Source organism: Oreochromis niloticus, linkage group LG18 (assembly GCF_001858045.2).
Source record: "Oreochromis niloticus isolate F11D_XX linkage group LG18, O_niloticus_UMD_NMBU, whole genome shotgun sequence".
NCBI lineage: Eukaryota > Metazoa > Chordata > Actinopteri > Cichliformes > Cichlidae > Oreochromis > Oreochromis niloticus.
The window spans coordinates 20288284-20310650 of record NC_031982.2 but is presented as its reverse complement, the minus strand read 5'-3'; the positions used below and the strand labels follow the sequence as shown (position 1 = coordinate 20310650).

Below are 22367 nucleotides of genomic sequence, written 5' to 3'. Positions count from 1 at the left end.
TACCTTGCTACCCTTTCACTTTGATTAAACTGCTTGCTATTCACTTCAGTTTTGCCTCATCTCTTATCTGGTGTTTTTCCTACAATCTGCCACCCCATAGACCTCTCACTGCTGAACTTTTCTCTCATGCAGTCTTCCTGCCAGACTTTTTCCCTCCTTATTATTTGCTTTTCTCTCATTTTCTTTGCCTGAGGGCAGAGAGGACTGCATACTGCACACTCTCTCTCTTCAAATTGGCTCTAGACCTCATACAACTCCTGTCACGATGTACTCCTCCGAGGAGCTGTGGAACTCCACCGAGCAGGTCTGGATCAACGGATCCAGAACAAACTTCTCTCTAGGAAGACACGAGGACGATGAGGAGGAGGAAGGAGACAAGCATCCTTTCTTCACGGATGCCTGGCTGGTCCCTCTGTTCTTCTCTCTCATCATGCTGGTCGGACTGGTGGGCAACTCTCTGGTCATTTATGTCATTTCAAAACACAGACAGATGAGGACGGCAACCAACTTCTACATAGGTAAGCTTCCATGTGCAAGTTTGTATTTATGATTTCTGGTGAATGGACAAAGACTAGAAGAAGATAATGATTCAAGCACAGGAGATGTGAATCACATGGACAGGAGGTAGATAAACATTAGCTATGTTTATCTCTTTTGTCTATCCTGTAAAATTTCATTGCATGCTCAAATGGGGATCACAAGAAAGCTAAGTGCAATTTCCCTGAATATCCATTTGACAGTTTGAGTGCACAGCTCATTGGAAAATGTCTGTGCTGATTAAAGATTTCACTTTAACTATTAACGACAAAGACAGGTGCTCAAACGTGTCCTTTAACTTAATGCAAATGTCTTTCTTTGCTCAAGAGCAAATTAAACATTTTTTTAAAATAATTATCTGCTGTTTTGGGACCAGTGCAACATGGAATCTAAAATTTATCTGCACCGGTAAATATTTATCTCACTCAGTGGTTCATGGTTTGAAATAAACATCAGTTATTTGTGGCTATGTGCAGAGGTTATTTGCAAATAAAGCTCCAAGGATTCATGATATTAAATTCATCAATACAAAAGAGCAAATCATGAATTATATTTTTACTTCAGTGTGTTTCATTTAACAGCAAAAATATCTATCCTCGAGAGACATCAACTTAAAACTGAAATCTACCTTTAAATGTAAATTTGAAATTTTAAAAATGCTGGCAAAAGGAGGTAGGTGTGTTCCCATCTACCATTAGCCAAACATTATGAAGGACAAGGTCATGGCAACAGGTAGTATTCAGCGGATGCTGCGTTCCACAAAAAAGGGCTGGGGGTCTGGGAGGGAAACGAGGGGAATGTTGTTAAAACATTCAAATTAAAGAGATGGCAAATCTGCTGTGCCAAAAGACTGAAACAAAAGAAAGTCAGCGGCAAATCTGGAAAGTTGGAAAAAGCCAAGTGTGATCATTAAATGTAAAGTACACTCTCCTTTCAACAAGAGACACAACAGAACCACTCACTGATGTAACACTGCCAAGCTGGTCCAGCACTGGGCTAGCCAAGTCCTCTCTTCAGTGTAGTAGCCAGTGCTGACTGCCAAGTGGAGACAGCTGTACACTGGCTCCACAGGACACAAGGGGTGGTATCTGAGTCAGGGAGAGAGCAGGGGACACAATCACACAACAAAACTTTCCTCTGTCCTCCTGCCTGTGACCCGGAAGTCAAACACAAAACGCCATGCTGAATGATGCTTTAAGTCCTAAAATAAAGAATACGGTGGACAAAGGAGAGAGGAGGCATTGTTTGTGTTGTTTCTGTTATTTAATATGATCAAACCTTTCCAGTGTGTCAGATGTCTTATTTAGTTGAGGTTGCTTGAACGTGATCGCTCCGAGGCCTGTTGACTCGCCTTCTCCACTCTCAGCTCTGATGGGAGGGACCACCGCCCAAGGAGAGGAGTTGAGGATGTGCAGTTTGGGAAATGAGACACTACTGCAGTGAATATGGCTGAGAAGAAAGATGAAACCAGGGGCTTGGATGCTTAAATGTCCCAGACTGCAATGCCCCTGCATGACCAGCAAGAAAATCAAGTCAGGGCAAGATTTCAAAGATAACCACATATGCATGGTTTTCTGCTTAAGTCATACATCAGATTAAGTCTGTCGATAAGGATGTTTAATTAAACAACGCTGCTGATGTTTTTATCGGCTACAATACCTCTGCTCTTATGTGAAGTTAACCCTTCATTTGAATCACATTCTTCACAAGTACATCATCATTTATTGCTAAGTCTGCGACTTGACTGGTGAAATTTCTTTTTGCTGGTTCGTCAACTCAGCCAGCAGGCATTTGCACTCACACTAAAGCCAGCATTAACTGTACTTATGAAAACAAATGAGACAAACACACGTTAATGGAAGGTGCAGGTGTTCAGACATGTCCTGAGTCCCAACTGAGTGCAGATTATTTCTAAGACCATCCACATTATGAGAAGAAAATCTAATTAAAGGGGTATAATAATGATCTGTTGGAGGTGCTTTGGGATCCTCATTGCATACAGGTTGGAATTATTAATTTCTGCAAGCAAGCAGTTTTCATGGTTCAGTAGACCTCGTAGCTTAAAATCTGCTTCCCTTTTCTGTGCGTGTTTGCAAAAGGTTTTCTTCTTAGCAGATAATGCTCAGGGGATTCATGATATGAAAGGAATCAAAGAAAAAAGATTTCTTACTACGTGTTTGCTGTCTCCAGTGTAGTCAAAGCTTCGGTGGACATTTAAACCACATGATTTATGTAATGCTAAGTGTTTAATTGTGCTTTGTCACAATTGTAACAGTTAACTTTGCCTGAAACAGCTCAGAAGTGACATGACAAGTTGAGTGAGATGGAGGAAAAAGTCAAAATATAAGTACTTGTTTTGCAAAAACATGAATTAGTCATGAAGCAGACAAAGTCAGTGGCATTCGATATCATTAGTGGTGAGAGTATGTGAGTGGGTAAGTACTTGGTACTGTGTGGTGAATGAAACAAGTCATACAGAAATGCCTGTGAAAGAAAAGCTCCACTGGGACTGAGGAAGTGTGGAGCTTTACAGCTGGGGGACACAAATGATGCACTCTAAGTGGACGAGGCAGACAGGCAAGCAGATTATCCCAAAGGACATGAGTGTAAATATTTTATTTTAAATGTCATATAAAGTAAGATAGACTGGGGGAAATAATTCAGCCTCTGCCGAATGTGTAACTTTAAAATGAACCGTCTCCAATTTTTTGGTAGCTTCATTTTCAAAAGACATAGAATATCAACCAAAATTCAAGAAAAACACACATTACATAAAAGTTATACATTCATTTTCATGCCACTTAGTGAGATAAGTATTTGATCCCCGAGAAGAACATGATTTTGTACTCGGTGGGAAACCCTCGTTGACAACCACAGCAGTAAGACCTTTCTTGTAGTTGGTCACCAGTTTTGCAACATCTCAGGAGGGAGTTTGGTCCACTCCTCTTTACAAAAACTCTCTAAATCCTTTAGCTGTCTTGGCCAACACATGGCAACTGGAAGCTTCAGCGCCCTCCACAGATTTTCTGCAGGGCTGAGTTCTGGAGACTGTCTGGAGACGGGATAGGCCACTCCATCATCTTTATGTGCTTCTTCTTTAGTCACCCCTTTGTTGCCTTGATTGCCTTTTTTAAATGCTGGAAAACCCATCTTCAGTGTTCTGGCTGAGGGAAGGAGGTTGGGATGAGTTGGGATTGGGAATATATCTGTAATTGGTTGATTGATGTGGTACACAGCCAATCAGTGGGATCCACAATTCTGACCGCTTTTTAGGGGTTCAAATACTTATTTCACTTAATAACATGCAAATCATTCTGTCATTCTGTGTCTCTCCATTAAAATGAGAGAGACAATTAGAAATCAGAGAATGTTCATTTCTTTGTAAGTCAACAAACTACTCAAATTACTCTTTCCCCCCACTGTAAGTGCTTGGTACTGTGTGGCAAATGAAACAAATCATACAGAAATGCCTGTGAAAGAAAACCTCCACTGGGACTGAGGAAGTGTGGAGCTTTTACAGTGAGGGGACACTAATGATATGCTCCTTTGTAGACGAGTCAGACAGGCACAATGGACACATGCATAAATATTTTATATTGAGAGTTGCACAGATTTTCAATGTGTCAAATAAAGTAACATAAATCATAAGAGTGTTCCAATCATGCTCCGATCTGCTACCTCATCTGGTCCTTAAAGCAGAGAGACTTGCAACCTGTGTGATTATTTTTTTACTGTTTAAGTCAGCACGTCTGCTAGAGCTGTGATGTCTACTGTCGCTTGAAGAGAAATGCAAAGGTGATTGATTTACTGGATGAGCACACAGAACAAAGAAACAAAATATAATTTCAAAAATGGCTTGTCACAGGCATTCACAGAAATGAGCTCATTTGTTGTGTAAATGTTGCAGTTTGGCGATTTACTGCAGAAATGATTTGCGTCTCTCTTTGCACAGTGCATTGTGGATATGACAAGAATTTCATGTCGGATAATATACCTCAAGACCGCAGCATGGAAACAGCTTAATATTCAGCAACATTTCATTAGGGCCTGCACCATCTGCCTATCCTCTCGACATAATGGTCCAGTAGCTACACCGTGATTAGATCAACTAAAACAAAAGGAAGTAGTGTGTGGCATATTGGAATGATGAATAAATGAAGACAACACCAGAAGCGGGCTATAAAGGTTTATGCTCTAACTTCTGCTTGGTGTGTGTGTGTGTAGGTGTACTGTATGACCTGCCGGCAGTCAAGCAACAGCTTGAGTCTTGATTTTTTAAAGGCATCATCATGTAAATACATTTTCCTTCTGAAGCAGACTATCAGTACCTGAAAAAATGTGCCAGTTTTATATTTCTTACCTTTAAATTGGAAGTTTTATGCATTTTCCTGTTTCTGGCATGTGTTTTAAGGTCACTGCATATGTTTGTTATATGAGCCAGAAATTCTGATTTATGTCAGAAAGTAAATAAATTTGTGTGCTGCATCACGGTGCAGCATAAAGAATATTTTGGATTATGAAAACTTGCTAAGCTGATCTAGTGTTCAAGAATTAACATTTTTTTAAATGACTCAATACAGCAAAACCCCAACCTGTGGAACCACCTTTAGTAGCAATAAATTAAAGTATTAATTTTCTTTATAAATCTCTCACATGATTGTGGAGGAATTTTAGCTCACTCATGTTTGCAATGTTATTTCAATTCATTGAGGTTTGCATGTACAGCTCTCTTAAAGCCCCTCCACAGCATTTCATGATTTCATGGTGATCAGTCTTGTTGGACGACCAAATTTAGCCAAGCTTTAGCTGTCAGACAGGTGGCTTTGTGTTTGACTCTAGAATACTTTGGCATACAGAGGAGTTCATGACTGACTCAATGACTGCAAGGTACCGAGGTCCCGCAGCTGCAAAACAAGCCAATATAATCACCATCCTTCACAATTGGAATAAGGTATTTGTGCTGATGCTGCGTTTTGGGTCTTGCCAGATGTGGCCATGTGCATCTTTGGTGTCGTCTGTCCAAAGGATGTTATTCCAGAAGTCTTGTAGTTTCTTCAGATACAAATCTGCAAAAAAAAGAAAAAAAAGAAAAAAAGCTGTGCTGCCTTGTTCTTTTTGTAGAGAAGACGTCATCTGGCAAGCCTTCAAAACAACTTGAATCTAGTCAGTATTTGTCTAATTGCATTGCGTGGACTTGAACATTTAAAATGCTAACTGAGTTCAAGATGTAGTTCTTGGGTTTTCTTACATGATCTGACCTTGGGGGTGAATTTGTTGTGGTGCCCACTCCTGGCAACACAGCCTGAATGCTTCAGATTGGCACACTGTGAAAACTTCAGCTTTTATAGAGGTTGTCACACGTCCTGATGATCACTTAATCAAGTGAATGTTGAATAGCAGCACCTGGTTGCTGCTTATCCTCTTAATTCCTATGCAAGCAGTAAGGATGTACTTAGTTTTATCAGAATGTTTACAGGACTGTGAAAACTTTTCCTTTTTGGATGGCCATGACTGTACATGCCTGCGAGACTGCAAACTTGCATTAGATTGCACTAAACTTTACAATGCTGCTGTTAGTTCCAGTAGTTGGTGTTACTGCAAACAGGACTGCATGCCTCTATATCAATTTTGCCACAGACAGTTTAAAAAGACTTGTTATGCAAAAGAAGAAAGGTGGGATGATAGTTAGAAGTCCTTCTGCTTTTTCCAGGATTGTTGAAGAATCCATGCAACTGCCTTCAAGCGTTTTCAGTTAAACACTGTTCTGCAGACTGTACAACATTCATCAAATACAGCCTTATCTTTTCTCCCTGTGCAGCAAACCTGGCTGCCACTGACATCATCTTCTTGGTGTGCTGCGTCCCCTTCACCGCCACCCTTTACCCCCTCCCTGGATGGATCTTTGGCAACTTCATGTGCAAATTTGTCGCCTTTCTGCAGCAGGTAATATCTTTTGAACCACTTCAACTTTCTGTTTCTCAGCTCAGAAATGTGCTTTCGTGTGAATATTATATTTTCAACACTTCCCTTAAAATGATCTTGGATTCTTTAACTTTTCTCACAGTAACAGCACTCAGGGCTTTAACACTCCCACTCCCACGAGAACAGTGAGCCAGCTCGGCGTTGTCACAGAAAAATCAATCTATATAATCCTGTGAAGGTGGTCACAGTTCATCCTCATAAAATTACAGTTCTCAAGAAAGCTAATCCAAAATAAGCCACTGTTGCCTTTATATAGTTTCTTCAAAAATGACAATGAAAGTAGGTCGAACTCTGCAGCTTTAAAAGTCAAACGTGTCAAGATGTGTCATACACAGCTGACAGAGAATAATAACAGTAATCAGCATCAGTCACAAGAAGGAGGAGACACAAAAGAGAATAACAGAATCTTCTGTTAAGTGAGGAGATGAAAATGTTACGTGATACGATGTTTCCATAGAGCCAGACATTAATCAAGATTTAAAGGGGCTACTGAACATCGCGTGCCAATGAAAAAAACATTATTTTTCGTGGGACCCTTTAAGGGAACATAATATTTAAAACAGATTTCAGCCACTTAAATAAATAATGCCTCTCAGTTGTTTTGTTTGATTAGTGAGAGGCCAAAGTATAGGCCAAGTATAACAAATATTCAGAGTGTCATAATAAAATAGGTTTGCACAGCTGCCGTTTATTGGAATTATCAAAGGCCCTGACTGACGGTGAGGAGCTGCAAACTGGGTAAAAAGCCATTTTCACCTTTCATGCATGGAACAAACCACAACTAAAAGCCTGTGCAGCAGACAAACCACCTAAAGAAACAAAAAGGAAAATGACCTGTAGACAGTACGACAAAAGCTACCTGTCATGGCTTCAGCTGCACTGTAAAAGTGGTACTCTAAATTTGGAAACGTAGATGGAATAGCACAACAATCCTTAACGTGAAAGTGTCATCCGTCAGACTTTGTTGGCTAATAATAAGATGGTGCCAAATCAGTCAGATTCAGCTTTGAACTCATCTGTTATTGACACATAGTCACTAATGAAAACTGTGTGAAAACAACCTGTGAATTCAGTGTTGGAGAATATTACTAAACTATTCTGCCACTTAGTAGCAGTGCAAATAGCTACAAACACCATTAACATATCAAGTGTCCAGTTATGCACTCACTAGACAGAAATACTTTTTGTTTGGAGTCATATTTCCAGGCAGTTGATAATTGTTCTCTTTTAATTCTAGTTTACACAAAAGCCTCCCCCAAGGGAAATATCTAACTCGATACACTAACACATGATACACTGAAGCAGGAAGAATGTAAGAGGCGGAACGAAGATTTTAAACACTGAGTCTGACAAGGGCCAAATTATGATGGCTAGACGTCTGGGTTAGAGCATCTTCAAAAACTGCAGCTCTTGTGGGGTGTTCCTGGTCTGCAGTGGTCAGCATCTATCAAATGTGGTAAAGGAAGGAGCAGTGGTGAACCAGTGACAGGGCAGCAAAGACTCACTGATGCCCGTGGGGAGAGAAGGCTGACCCGTGTGGTTCGATCGAACAGATGCTACTGCAGCTCAGATTGCTGTAAAAGATGATGCTGGATCTGATAGAACAATGTCAGTGCATTGCAGTTGGCTGCGTATGGGGCTCAGCCAAAGACCAGTCAGGGTGCCCAAACGGATCCCCATCCACTGCCAAAAGTGCCAACAATGAGCACGTGAGCATCAGAATTGGACCACGGAGCAACGGAAGAAGGTGGCCTGGTCTGATGAATCACGTTTTGTTTTACATCATGTGGATGGCCGGCTGCATGTCCATCGCTTATCTGGGGAACACCTGACACCAGGATGCACTATGGGAAGCAGCCAGTGGAGGCAGTGTGATGCTTTATGTAATGATCTACTGGGAAACTTTGGGTCCTGCCATCTATGTGGATGTTACTTTGATATGCACCACCTGGACAAACAAATCTGATCCATGGAGCCCCCACCTCTCAGCTTACAGGACTTAAAGGATCTGTTACTAACATCTTGATCCCAGATACCACAGCGCACCTTCAGGGCTCTATTGGAATCCCTGCTTTGATTAGCCAAGGCTATTTTGGCAGGTAATCATAATGTTCTGCCTGATCGGTGTATATCCAGCACAAATCAACAAACTGAGAGATGTAGGAAAGTAGGGTTAGAATAAAAGTCGAGTTAAATGAAGTGTATCAGGTCCACAGGACTTATATTGAAGAGCTACAGGGGTTAGGATCTAAAAACAGCTGGAGCACAGTGAGTGATGCAGAGCTACACAAAGAGATGACTGAAGAGGAATAATGGCCAGTTTAAGACAATGTTTCCCTTTTTTGTGGAACTTTTTGAATGTGCCAATTACGTCCATGTTTGTTTTCTTTCCTTGTACAAGTGCATCACGAGGGGAGGCTGTCCAAGGTATATTAGCATCACCCGGCTTATTCAGAAAAGAGAAAAGATGTTAAAAACAAGCTTAAATGCATAGTGTCTGACAACGAGCAGACGTGTAGTCAGATCTTAAGTGGCTACGCTTTAATTACGCTCAGCCTTGCACTAATAACCAGTTCTCTGACTACTCTAATGACAAGGTCAACCGCGAACCAGATACAATCACTCAGAGAGACCCACAGCTCCTGTTCAGTTAATAAGCACTTTGTCATTAGAAGCAAAATCACTTTCCCCAACATTTTTTTTTATGTTCAATATCAAAGGCTGATAAAGTATGCAGCAAATGTATTTAGTTTTCTATTTCGTGGGGCGATTTGACTAAATTTCATCTCATTCGACATGCAGGGGACGTTCTGTCAAACTTAAAAAAGAAACACTTTCAAATTCTTAGATGTCGGCCTCAAAAAAACGTCAAGAAAAACGTAGGCATGATTTGATTAATGGATGTGAACAATCAGGGTACGTGGTCTGTGAGCGTGTCTTTGGCCAAATGATGACTAAGTCCAAGCTTTTTATTCTGAAAGCAGAAGGTGTCTGTCAAACAAGACTGTCTGTCTTGTTTTCCTCTCTTATCAGACAACCATTTTCTCATCTGAAACCTTCAAGTCAGCTTCTATTAAGCTAGCCTACCATCATTTATTATTGCATTCACGGGAGAAAGGTATTTAGGTTTTTTAATGACTGTAACGAGATAAGAGAAGTGACCGCTCTCTTTGCCTCAATCTCTCAAATTTCTCCAAGAAATAAGAGCCGTTAGCATTATTGGTGTGTTAAAATTTCCACAGTTCAATAAAAAAAAACAGCCGAAGGGAAACAGTGGGTGACGCATTCCTGCTGTGTTTACATCCAGCCTCTGTTAAAGGATTGTGATGACAGATTACCCAACTACTGCTTGTCAGATAGTACAGTTATATTGTAGAATAGCAGGGAATGTCTAAGGGCTTTATAGGATTACTGCTCAATACCAATTCCATCCAACCAGCCATTCATTTTCTTTCGCTTATCTAATTCAGGAGCCTGGAGCCGATCCCAGCTGCCATAAGGTGATAGGCAGGGTACACACTGGACAGGCCACCAGTCTCACAAAAGGCTAAGATGGAGTTACAGACGACCATTCACACTTACATTCACCAATTTCAAACCACAAATTAACCCAAACCCACTAACTGCATGTCTTTGGACTGTGGGTGGTGGATTTAAGAGACCAAAGTACCCAAATCATCTCCACCTGCTTTCTTGCACATGACAATGGCTTTTGGGATGTGGCGAAATGAATCCAATCATGTATTAGGACTGTGAGATGCCAAGATGTCAAGACCCACACCAAAAAGGGTACATACCAGTACAACCCAGTACATGCAAGGTGTAACTAATGAAGTGGCCGGTGAGTGTGCTTTGCAGTTTAATTAGTCTTTTATATTTAAGCGCTTACTCATCAACCCGGGCTTCAGATAAGTTGGGGTGATTAGGCATCAAATAAGCAAAATGGGCTTATCTAAGCAACTTGAAGCTCAGCAGTCTCCACTTTTGAACCTCATGTGACAAAAGCCCTTCCTGAAAATGACCCTTCCACTCTGATCTCCAGCTATGAGAAAAAGACAGGTGTATGTGTTTAATACGTGCACGGATAACCGGCTGATGTTTGACTATTTGACAGATTTTTAATTTAACCTGCACCGAGTCGGCTAAAGATGTAAATGGCTCAGGGACACACGCCGTTTCTTTAAAAGCGAGGAGCTGCATGTCATCTCTTACTTTTGCTTCTTTTACTTGTGTTCTTGGAAGACTTTTTGTTCCCACCAAATGAATCAAAGACAGCAATTGCTGCCTTTTACTCCTTCCTTCAATTCTGAGAGAGGACATTTGGTATCAGTCTGATCTTATCCTTGATGTGAGAAATTTCAAGGACAGACAGTTTCTCTTTTACTACTGTGTGTATTTTGGAACAGCCCAAAGAAAAAACAGTGTTTAAAGAGACTTGACTAAAAAACTATATAATAATTTTAATAATGGTAAAGGATCAAAAGAATAATTGGATTCATGAATTTCTTTTTGTTCTGTTCTTACAGTAATTTGATTTAAGCTCCTGTTTTTAACAAAAAGCTGCTGCTGGTGCATTTTGGATAATTATTAAGCTGTATGTAAATATTGTGGTAACACTTTATTTTAAGATGCACGTGTTTACCCATTAACTAGCTGCTTTTTTAAGCATGCATATTAATAATCACATTGTCTCTTTAGCAAGTATTGTAAAGCACCTGTTAGTTACTTCGTGTTATTGCCCACTTAGGAGAAGGTTTGTGTAAAAATACCATCACGCTTCATCAGAGGGTTCTGCCCTGTTGTGCTGTTTGAAACTAAATTAAGGAAGCAAGATTACATTACTAGGGTGGGATACTGCTCCTTCATCTTTCCAGTCTAATTAGCGGATGTATTTTCGTGTCCAGTTATTACCAAGCTGAAGATTAGTCTGAGAGGAGAATTGATTACGTTAAATCAAAGATCTCTGCAGGAAACTTTTAGCTCTTCACAGACTTCACAGACAGACTTTAGTCAACATTTTGCCTGTTATTTTCTTGAATAATTCCAAGCTGTATGTGATCTTCAGAAGTTTTATGTGTTTTAAATCTGGAGAAGATTAAAAAAATACTGAAAACTGTTGTTGGGAGGTACAGCGGTGCAGTGGTTAGCACCGCTTGGGTTCAAACCTCCTTGTTGGCTGGGCGTTTCTCTGTGGGATTCTCCATGTATCTGCAGGGGTTTCCCTCTGGTTAATGTGGTTTCCTCCCACAGTCCAAAGGCATGCACATTAAGTTCAGGGTGTTTCTACACTGACTGAGGTGTGGATATGAGAGTGTGTGCTTGTCTCTATGAGAACCCTGAGATGAACTGGTGAGCTCTCAAGGGCGTGGAACTGCCTCTTGGTCTATTTCTATTTTGCACAGGCCCCAGCTGATGGACAGATGGATATTTGAGAAGCTAAAATCACAAAAAGGACTGGTATTGATGATTTTTTTCAGGTGAATAAAAGTAAGCTGTCCCTTTAAATATTTCTTAAAAATAAATATAAGACTGCAGATCTCAAATACTTTAAGACACTGATGTAAACAGCTTTATCTGAAGTTTATGGCTGAATGTCAGGAGAATATCCCCCGTGTAGCCCTATGACTTTAATTACCATGTTTCGACTGAATAAATAAAAAAGATTAGGAAGCTTAAAGAAAAGACATTCTTATTATTTATTCCTCCCTCATTTTCTTCCGTCATTAAAAAGAAATAAAACTACAGTAGAATAGAAATTATGAATTGAACTGATGTGCTACTAATATACCAGACATCTTAAAAAAAAAAAAAAACATAGGAAAAATGGTATCCATTTCCTCAGCCGCCTCAACACTGAACTCATGATGACCCCTTTCTCTCTCTCTCATCATGTCTTTTGAAATCCTGTAGTCCTGGTGCTCGAAACCTCTGGAGGGTAATGTGTGCTGGCTTCATAGTCGCAGATGAGAGGTGGCGAGAGAAAGAGGCAGACACAGAGACAAAAGAGGGACAAAATTAGATCCTAATTGTAAAAGAGCATAGAGGGAACTCCAGACCCCTCATTTTTCACCCTGCTCCACATATTTCAAAACAAAAATGGATTAGTTTGCCTACATACAACCCACTAAGACCCACAGAGGTGATGTATCCAAAAGGAACAAAGACGGTAGAAAGTGTTTGGCTTGCTTTCTGTGTCATCCTGCTCCATTGAACATCAATGCACAGTTGCATATGAAACAAGAAAAGCATCTGTTTGAGGCCTTTTGTTTTTACTCTAGAACACTACAACTGTAAGTCCTAGTGGAAATATTGATTCAATTCAGTTCACTTAATTTCTCAATGTGCTTTATACTGTAAGAACCTTCAATTATACAGATAACCTCCCCCCAAAAAATCAAACGCTAACGCCCCCCTGTGAGCAAGCACTTGGTAACAGTGGGAAGGAAAAACTCCCTTTTAACAGGAAGAAACCTCTGACAGGACCAGGCTGAGGGAGGTGCAGCCATCTGCTGCAACTGGTTGTTAGTGAGGGGAGGAAGACAGGATAAAAGGCACACTGTGGATGAGAGCCAGAGGTTAATAATGAGTAATGATTAAATGCAGTCATTTTTAATTTTGTGTAAGATGGAAAAGTTTGTCAAACTTTAATGTGCGAGTAAAATTCTATATTTGGTCTTCAATTACAATTCTTCTGATTAGCTCAAGTTTAATTGAATCAAGCATCGTTGAACTCCATTAAAAATGAAATTGGATGATTGCTTCATATGCTAATGAAAAACACTCATCACAAATGCTGCCACCTCTGCACTTCCTCTGTACGCGTCCTCTCTGGTTCTATCCCTCGCTCTTTACCATTCTGAATGATCTGCAGCTTAAAAGCATGCAAGCTCATTAGTAAAAACTGGAGAGGGAGTCTGAAATAAAGGACAAAAAAGCTGCTTGAACGTCTGCTTTCTAGAGAGCAGCGATTAAAATATAAAGCAAAAAACAAAAACAAAAAAACAAGTTTGCAAGACACTATAAGAAAAGCGCTTCCTCTAATAGCTTGGCAGCACACTGTAAGAGCTCTTGTAAGAAACATATTTGTGTCAAAGTTAGTTGGGTGCAGGACTCAAAACTGGTGAAAAGTGAAAGGGGTTTATTTACAGATGCACACCAGGTGAAATATATACAGCAGCAGGGGAAGGAGGCTCCAGGGAAACTAGGGGGAGAATGTCCAGGGCAGGGAAACCTTCACACTCCTCTTCACACAGTCCACGAGTCACAAAAACTCCAAATACAATCCAAGAAAGTTCACTCACACCCACTCAGGGTCCACAGGGCAGGAGAAACAGGTAGGGATAGGGAAGTCTGCACAAGAAGAACAGATTAGGGAGACACATTAGGAAACACAAGGAACTCACTAGCCAAGCCGGGGCTACACTGACACAAGTCAGCACAACGATTCAGCAAGGGAGCAGACTCCACAGGGTAATAATCCGTGATGATTGGCAGGTGAGTGATTACAGCAGATGGGTGACAGGTGAGTAGAGCTGAGTAGGCGAGGAAAGAGGTGGGGAGCATAGTCCGACTCCTCCCTGGCGAGAAATGGTGAAACAGCAAAAAACAACAACAACATCCTAGAGATCCTGGAGGCCATGGCAATTTGTATGTTTGACTGTTTAAAATAAATATATTTCAGGTGCATTTGCATTTTAATACCTCTGTTTGGTCAATGGATCCAGTGTAAAGCCAATTTCTTCCCCTCCTATTCTGTTAGACCAATCAGACCATGGCATCTTTCTTTCAGACACCACCACTGCCTGGATATCTTTTATGAAAGTAGACTACAAAGATTACATTTTAATTTATTTTTTGGTCATTTATCCCATTCTTTGTTTGCTAGCCTGTTTTCCTTTTGTATGCTTACTCACTGTTTAGTTGTTTTTCTTCTTTCTTGTGGGTGATGTAACATTATACAGCACAGATGGAGCAGAGTGAGGACTCAGCTCTCTAAAGCTATTATTTTTGTTAGTCAAGCTAAATAGACTTTATTAAATATATTTCTGCTTTTCAGTTTTCTTGGTTCACAGTTGTATTGTTAAACATCCGAGAGTCATAAATAATATTTCTTCTCCTTTCCTAAAGCACAATAGCTTATGTACCTAGAATCACGTCCATTATTATTTGGACAGTGACACATTTTGTAATTTCACATCTGTACACCACAGCTGAAGTGCAGACTTTCAGCTTTCATTTAAGGGATTTAACAAAAGTAGTAACAGTTTAAGAATTACATCCCTTTGTATACATAGCCCCCATTTTCAGTGGGTCAGAAGTATTTGGAAAATTGACTCACAAGCTGTTTCATGGTCAGGTGACCCCCGATTATCCCATCCTCTGAGTAATATTAGATTATTTCATAAAATAATAAAAAATAATCTCTGCATGATCACTTTTCTTCTCCAAAAATACAGTTTTTGCTCACACAAACTAATCTGAATAAGACAGCTTCATAATCTATCTTTTATTCTATTATCTTTTCATGTTTTTGTCATTTACGTTAAGCACTTTGAGTTTACATGTAAGTGAAATGAGCATCGTCTTCCTTTGTTAGGTGACGGTGCAAGCCACCTGCATCACCCTGACTGCTATGAGTGGAGACCGCTGTTACGTGACAGTCTACCCCCTGAAATCTCTTCGGCACCGAACCCCCAAAGTAGCCATGATTGTCAGCATTTGCATTTGGATCGGTACGTCGTGTCATTATCGACTGACTCATTAAAAATAGTTGCGTATATGTATAAAATTTAAAATGCCATCATTTCACCTAACCATGTTTCTCCTCTTCAGGTTCTTTCGTCCTCTCTACACCAATTTTAATGTACCAGCGTATAGAGGAGGGCTACTGGTACGGCCCGAGGCAATACTGCATGGAGAGATTTCCCTCTAAGACGCATGAGAGGGCTTTCATCCTGTACCAGTTCATTGCTGCCTACCTGCTGCCTGTGCTCACTATCTCTTTCTGCTACACTCTGATGGTTAAGAGGGTTGGCCAGCCCACTGTAGAACCTGTAGACAATAATTATCAGGTAAGGGCAGGCGTTATATCGGCCTGGGCTTCACAAGTGCACAGCCACTAATGCACAGAGATATTACTGTCACCAGCTGCTGCTAATTTTCAGCCAATTAAAAGTTTAAAATCTCTTCTCTTCTCTTCTCTTCTCTTCTCTTCTCTTCATGTCCCCGTCTTTGAAAATGTGCTTTAAAACTCCTTTAAAGTGGCTGCAGTCAACTCTTTATTTTATAATTTTTTATTGTGGCTTCCTTTTTCAATGTGGAACCTATTCATAAAAAAGAGCAACTGCATTATAACTGGCAACTTCTGCACATGAGTGTTACAGGAAGACAAATTATTGCCTTTGTGTCAACACAAAGAGATTTTACACTTCACTACATTTTGGGAACATGAGCAGATAGACCTGCTGTGAACAGAATGGGAGTAATGTTCATCACTACAGGTGTTATATCAAAAGTGTGACAGGATAAGGTAGAAAACAATAATGAGCACAAACAAGTACATCTGCAGCTTGTAGCCAAACATTCTCGCTCAGTGTGGGAGTGACTTTTTATGCACTAATGCCCTGATCAATAATTTCCACCAATATAGGAAAGAGAGAGCAAACAAATATCCTCTAATATCAATGGATAACAAGGTTGCAAAGTATTCACAACCTCAAGAGGAAATATAGCCTTTAATACAGTCACACTAGGAAAAGTAGTGGTTGGTGACCCAGCACGACAGAGGTCTGCAACCACTCTTAGTCAGTTGCTGTCTCTAAAGCAACTTTGGTGCATGAATACATGAAATAAAACCACAACAAGATAGAATCGACTTGCTAAGACACTAAAGGGGTCAAGCTGGCATTTACATGCAATCTATCTGCGATAATACACCAATTAACTCTGTGAAATTGGTGAAAACCGCTAACCTGTGGATCTGATGCAGTCTATGTACACAGAAAATCACCATAAAGAGAAAATCTCATTCACTGCTTATATTCAGTGTCCAGCCAGAACGTTACAGATTTGAAACAGAAATTAAGAAATGTCCACAGAAACAGTGATGTAGTTGCTGCAGGTCAGAGTTTTATCTTCAAAATGAACTGAGTATAACCAGGACAACAAACTGGCAACCGGATGAGTTGAGTCTCCCGTTACAATGATTCAGTTTAATTTTATCTGATCCCCTATGAGCAAGTACTTGGCGACAGTGGGAATGACAAACTCCCTTTTAACAGGAACAAACCTCAGGGTAGTGGTTGCCCAGAACTTTATGTGTTGCATGCTCAACCTCACTTACTCACCGAGTCACCAAGTGCAAAAAAGTGCAATCACCTGGCAACCACTGATGGTTATTCTAGGTCCTGAGGAAGTTACATTCTTACTTACTCTAATAAGACTTTCTGTAGCTACCCAAAGGAGCGTTTCTGTGTCCTTCTTTTGATAACTTTGATTGACTGTTATCACTCTGGTAACATTGTTACATATTCTAAATATTGTCAAAAACATTACAAAGAGGGTTCCTTCTTTTGTCTCTTCAGGTGAATCTCCTGTCTGAGAGAACAATCAGCATCCGGAGCAAAGTTTCCAAGATGGTGGTAGTGATTGTGCTTCTCTTTGCCATCTGCTGGGGGCCCATCCAGATCTTTGTCCTCTTCCAGTCTTTCTATCCTAACTACCAGCCTAACTACGCCACATACAAGATCAAGACGTGGGCCAACTGCATGTCCTACGCCAACTCCTCTGTCAACCCCATAGTTTATGGCTTCATGGGAGCTAGTTTCCAAAAGTCTTTCAGGAAAACTTTTCCCTTCCTGTTCAAGCACAAGGTCAGAGACAGCAGCATGGCTTCAAGGACTGCCAATGCTGAGATTAAGTTTGTTGCTGCGGAGGAAGGCAACAATAATAACGCGGTGAACTGATCCCGATCATTTAACATAAGAAGGATAGGGACAGTTTTCTAATGAGAATCCTGAAAAAAAATAACACTAGTGATGAATAAAAGTCATGAGTTCATTGTGTAAAAGTCCTCAAAGAGCAACTGATCTGAAAGAGACACTGTTTGGCAGCCGGGATGTATTTATATCAGTGAATATAACTAATTAATGAAATGATGTGGGGAAACTCAGACACATAAAACAGATGGGCACTAACAGTATTTGGCACAGTATGTTACTTGTTCCAACTGCCAAGGCTGGCAATGCTGGCACATGTCTGCCAAACACCAGGTCTGAATAACACAAAGCCGAACACATCAGATGACAAAAGAGGAGCGTTTGGCCTGAAAGCTGCAGGCAGGGCATTTAATCCCTGTTTGATCTGATGAGGTCTGCAGCACTAGAATAAACTGGACTGAGGACAGTAATGATTATAGATATCATATGCGAATATGATGTTTTGGAAATGAAACAACAGTGAATGTAGATTTGAATTTAACGCTCTTGACTAAATGTCAGTTGGCTTGTTTGTTTGTTTTTTTGTTTGCTAGTTTTTATGTGGTTGACATTTGCGTCTTCGTTGGAGAAAAAGAGAATAATTTAGCACTTCGTGTATGCGTCACTCCGAGGAACAGCGAACACTGTGACACTGTGTAAATGTTCAAAAGGTACAGTTTGACATTTTATTGAGTTTCTTTGCTCATGTCAAGGTGAAAATGCAATCTCCTGTTTTGTTACCATGAAGCTCAAGGTGATTAAAGTCAAACAAAAAAGAATATCCCTAAATCCTCTGAGGTTACATATGTCTTGATGTTTAAACCAGTGAGTGTTCACTAGAAAATCCTTAGAGAACATAACTCCTGAATGACCAGAGTGCTGTTTTCAAATTCTGAATTGATTTTAAGTACCACATGTTAATTTTTTGTTTAAAAGGCGCCGATGGTCTGATTTCAGTCTCAGTGTTAATGCTACATAATTTGACCCCCTGACTGTAGTTTTCTATTTTATAGACTAGCTCATTTCTTTATATTTTGATAGGAAATTCGGAAATAGTTGCAGAGAATTATTGAAAAATACATGGAAATAAGTTTGGACAATTCTAACAAAATTAAAGCCAATATTTGGTATGAGCACAGCTTGAGCTCTCTGAGGCAAGCGTTCTTATAATTTCTTTAAGTAGTCTTCAGGAATAGTTCTCCTGGCTTCTCACAGGACATTCAAAGCACTTCTTTGGATGTTCGCTGCCTTTTGTTCCATTTTCTGTCAAAATGATCTCATACTGTTTCAATAGTGTTGATGTCCAGGCTCTGGGAGGCCAATCCATGACTGATGGTGTTTCATTGTGTGTTTTTCTATCGAAGTGTGCTTTGAATGCACTGGCAGCATGTTTGGGATCATTGTAAAGATGAAAAAATGAAGCTGTTTTCAGTCAGGTGTTACTTTATAGCGGATTAATATCTGATAATACTTTTCTTTGTTCATAATTGCATCAATTTTGACAAGATCCCCAACACCCCTGAAATGTAGCACCACACCAAGAGAAAGTCTCCGCAATGTTTTACAGACGGTTGTAGACACACTTTGGTAATGGTTACTTGACAGCTTCCCTTCCACTTAAACCATTTCTAATGAGGCTTCAGTGAACAGTAGATGGGTCAACTTAAGGGTCAGATGCATCTCTTTAATGTCCTCTGTCGGGTCATTTCTTAGGACATGATAGGACTCTACTTTTTTTCAGGTCTGCAATTTTTTATTTTCTTCTCTGCCCTAACTCTCAGTTTTCAGAACACACCAAACACCATGCCAAGATATGGCAAGTTTTCAGCTAATAGTTCTTTGGAAATTACCTTGTTGGTGCAAAAAAGACTATTTTATGCCTGTGAACCTGTGTTATCTTTAGCATTCGTCATAGATTCAACTAAAGAAATGAGAACAATTGATCTGTTTTTGCTACAGGTAGTAGCAAAGTGCCTAAATATAGAAATTTTAAATGGATTATTTACTAAAATATCTGTTATGTGTTGACACAATAGTGAGTTTGTTGGCTTTTTCATGCTCGAATCCTTGGAAGCAAAATATAAAGAAATGAGGGGTGACTCACGAATTTTGCGTAGCGAGGTATACTTGTTATTACACATTTGACAACACTGTTTAAACAAACAGCCCTGAATGCCTCATACCGGTACGCTGACCACTGTAACGCCAAATTTGTCAGCTTTCACCAGCTCTCTTATCATACAGCCATGTTGAGGTTCTTATCAATCTCTAAGGAAGACAGCAAATATGCAAAACTCCTCAAATATCAAATTGTTTGTTTAAAAATTATGAGTTTATCTCACTTCTGTTAATTTTTGTGTGTGATGGATCAGGATCCACATGACCAACACAAAGATTCATCAATTTTATATACTTCACTACAGGTTACTACATACATCCATGGTATTATAAGTTAAAATACAAGGGAATCTTGTATCTTGGAATCTTGGATGGTTTCTTGAGGCAACAGAAGTTAAAGCTGTGCTATTTTGTTTGTTTAAAAAAAAAACAGAATCCAGCCGAATGGACATTTCCGTTGCTGGCAGTATGATGAGTGGTGTGATGGCTAAGCCGGGGGTTATAGTCAGTGAAGCGTAGACAGTGTTTACTTTGCTTTTGTGTCTCATGCACAAACATTCACACCTTACTCAATTGTGCATTCACAAACACTATAGAAACATGCACGCATGTACACAGGCAAATACAAGCATGCATCCACATTTCGCCCACTGCATCTAGTTTTTGTTTTGCTTTTTTCGTTAGTGGTATCAGTTGTTACATCTTCTCAGAAAAAAACACCCTTGCACGATCTTGTCAGACAGATTGAATTCCCAGCGGCGGAGACGACCCATATGGCCTGCTCCATTGTGAGAGCGCATTCTGAAGAAGAAGCTGATGAGGGAGCAGCTGTAGAAATGCAGCCTATCATAGTTAATAAATCTATAAAGCTGCTGTCAGCGCTTCACTGTCTGGATGCGGTTCTTCTGCACATCCCACACAGTGACATTCAAAATCAGGACTCCCATTGTGACCCACAGAAAATCTGTTTATGCAATTTTCATTCGAATTGTACATAATGCAGAACTTCTCGCCCAGGCTGCCTTTGAATCACATCAAAGTGTCTTGAAATGAAAATCATAGTGTTTTTATTAATCATCAATGGCTGATCGAGAGTTCTCATTAATTAGGGAAAAAACATGCAGGAACATTTTTCTAACACAAGTTGAACTGCAGTATGTCCACCTTAATGCAGCTATAAATAATGTAACCTTACATTATACTGGTCATTAGTAGATGCTAATTACATGCTTGCAAGAATAGAGTAGAACACAGCAGAACATGCATCTTGCAGCCGTGTGTCAAAGTGTTTGTACTCGTGCTAAAAAAAGCACTTTGAGTTTTGTTGAAACAATTTGCGCTGCACTGTTTTAGCGGCAAGTAATTAGTCCTCCATTTGCAATTCAAATTGTACAAAAAGCAGCCAACTAAAGAAAGTGTCACTTAGTGTCACCCACTAATTAGAACAGAAAAAGGGGTATGGTATGGAGTGCATTGTGAGGCATTTGATTTCCATGAGCACTGCTCTAAAACATGTCTTAACATGTTCGAGTTCTGCCTAATGGCTGCATATTGCTCTTTAATAATCCTCCACATGTATGTATATATCCATTAAGGCAAAAGTCATGAATAAAATTTTCATTACTTATACCACACCATGATGTAATTCACTGTGCAGCCTTGACAGCTTCAAACATGCAGGCCGAGGCATGAAAGCTCTTCACTGACAAGAAAAAACGAGAAATCCTGCAGCACAGAGCCCGCAGAGCTCCAACACCATGAAATCATCGTGAAATCTTGGATTATGTAGAGACAGAAGACACTGAGCCATCCTATATAAAAAGAAGCGTAAAGACCTGTATTTTAAATTTTTTCTGTAGTTTGTCTGAGGTTAAATGACGGAAAACTTTTCATGGTATTATTATTTTAATTCTTTCCGTTGCGCAGCAATGTTTTGCACACATTCTCATGAGATTGTTACTTTTTATGTCTGTCTGGTTTGAAAAATATATTCTGCTTGGGTTCAGCTTGAACTGTTTTGTGCAATGAAATATGTTCAGCTTTAGATGTACCTGTAAGCTGCTTTGTTTAAAGAAATGACTGTAGTGAAACAAACAAATGATTTCAGAATTTCTCAGGGTTTTGAAGAATCCTGCCTGTAGTGAGATTAATTCTAACTTTTGAACAGAGGTAGTAATGTAAATAAAACATTGAATCTAATCATTTTGTTGGTGCCAGCCATGCATTGCTCTATACTGTAGAGATGTTGCTGTAGTGTCTGTATAATTTTAGAAGATAGAAGGTCAACAGTTGTACCGGACAGCTTCTGGAAACATTGTTTTCTTTGGTCATTAAACAAATGAAGAACAGGTTATTGGCTTGTGTTGTGAGTAAATTAGCAAAATTAGTAAAATAATTACCTGCAGGTAAGATTAGAGGACAAGCAAGAAAAAAAATAAATGCTGACAAAGGTTTTTGGGGTTTTTTTGCCTCTTAAGTATTGAAGACACATTAAATCTTTAATATATATACATATTTAACATATTTTCAGTTTATAAGAACACGTCTCCCTTTTAAAAACGATTTGATCTTCCGGCATGGTTAGCCCAGGGCAGACTGAAACAATAACTTAGGTTGGGAATTTGATATCATCCCAGGCCACTCAATTTTATAATCTAACCCTATGGCTTCTTTACAGTTATCAGCAGTGTTAGGGTCGTTGCTCAAAAAAGGAATCTATCACATTGATTATTACCTTTCCTAAATGCAATGCAG

At 39.7% G+C, this 22367-nt stretch overlaps 1 protein-coding gene and 1 long non-coding RNA gene across 3 annotated transcripts in view; one reads left to right on the top strand and one right to left on the bottom strand.

Moving 5' to 3' along the window:
• Positions 1–252: 252 nt before the first annotated feature.
• On the top strand, positions 253–17544 carry kiss1ra (KISS1 receptor a). Its single transcript, NM_001279779.1, is given in 5 exon segments — positions 253–518; positions 6356–6480; positions 15116–15251; positions 15352–15590; positions 17103–17544. Coding segments are annotated over 5 exon segments (1134 nt in total). The 5' UTR covers positions 253–265; the 3' UTR covers positions 17484–17544.
• The window catches only part of LOC109195674 (uncharacterized), an 88574-nt gene continuing 77500 nt past the window's right edge, over positions 11294–22367 (bottom strand). The window contains exons 5-6 of one of the 2 annotated variants that reach the window (XR_003214930.1): positions 13320–14096; positions 11294–12468 (exon numbers count right to left, since the gene is read on the bottom strand). This is a non-coding gene — a long non-coding RNA (uncharacterized LOC109195674). The other variant, XR_003214929.1, reaches the window with a different exon arrangement.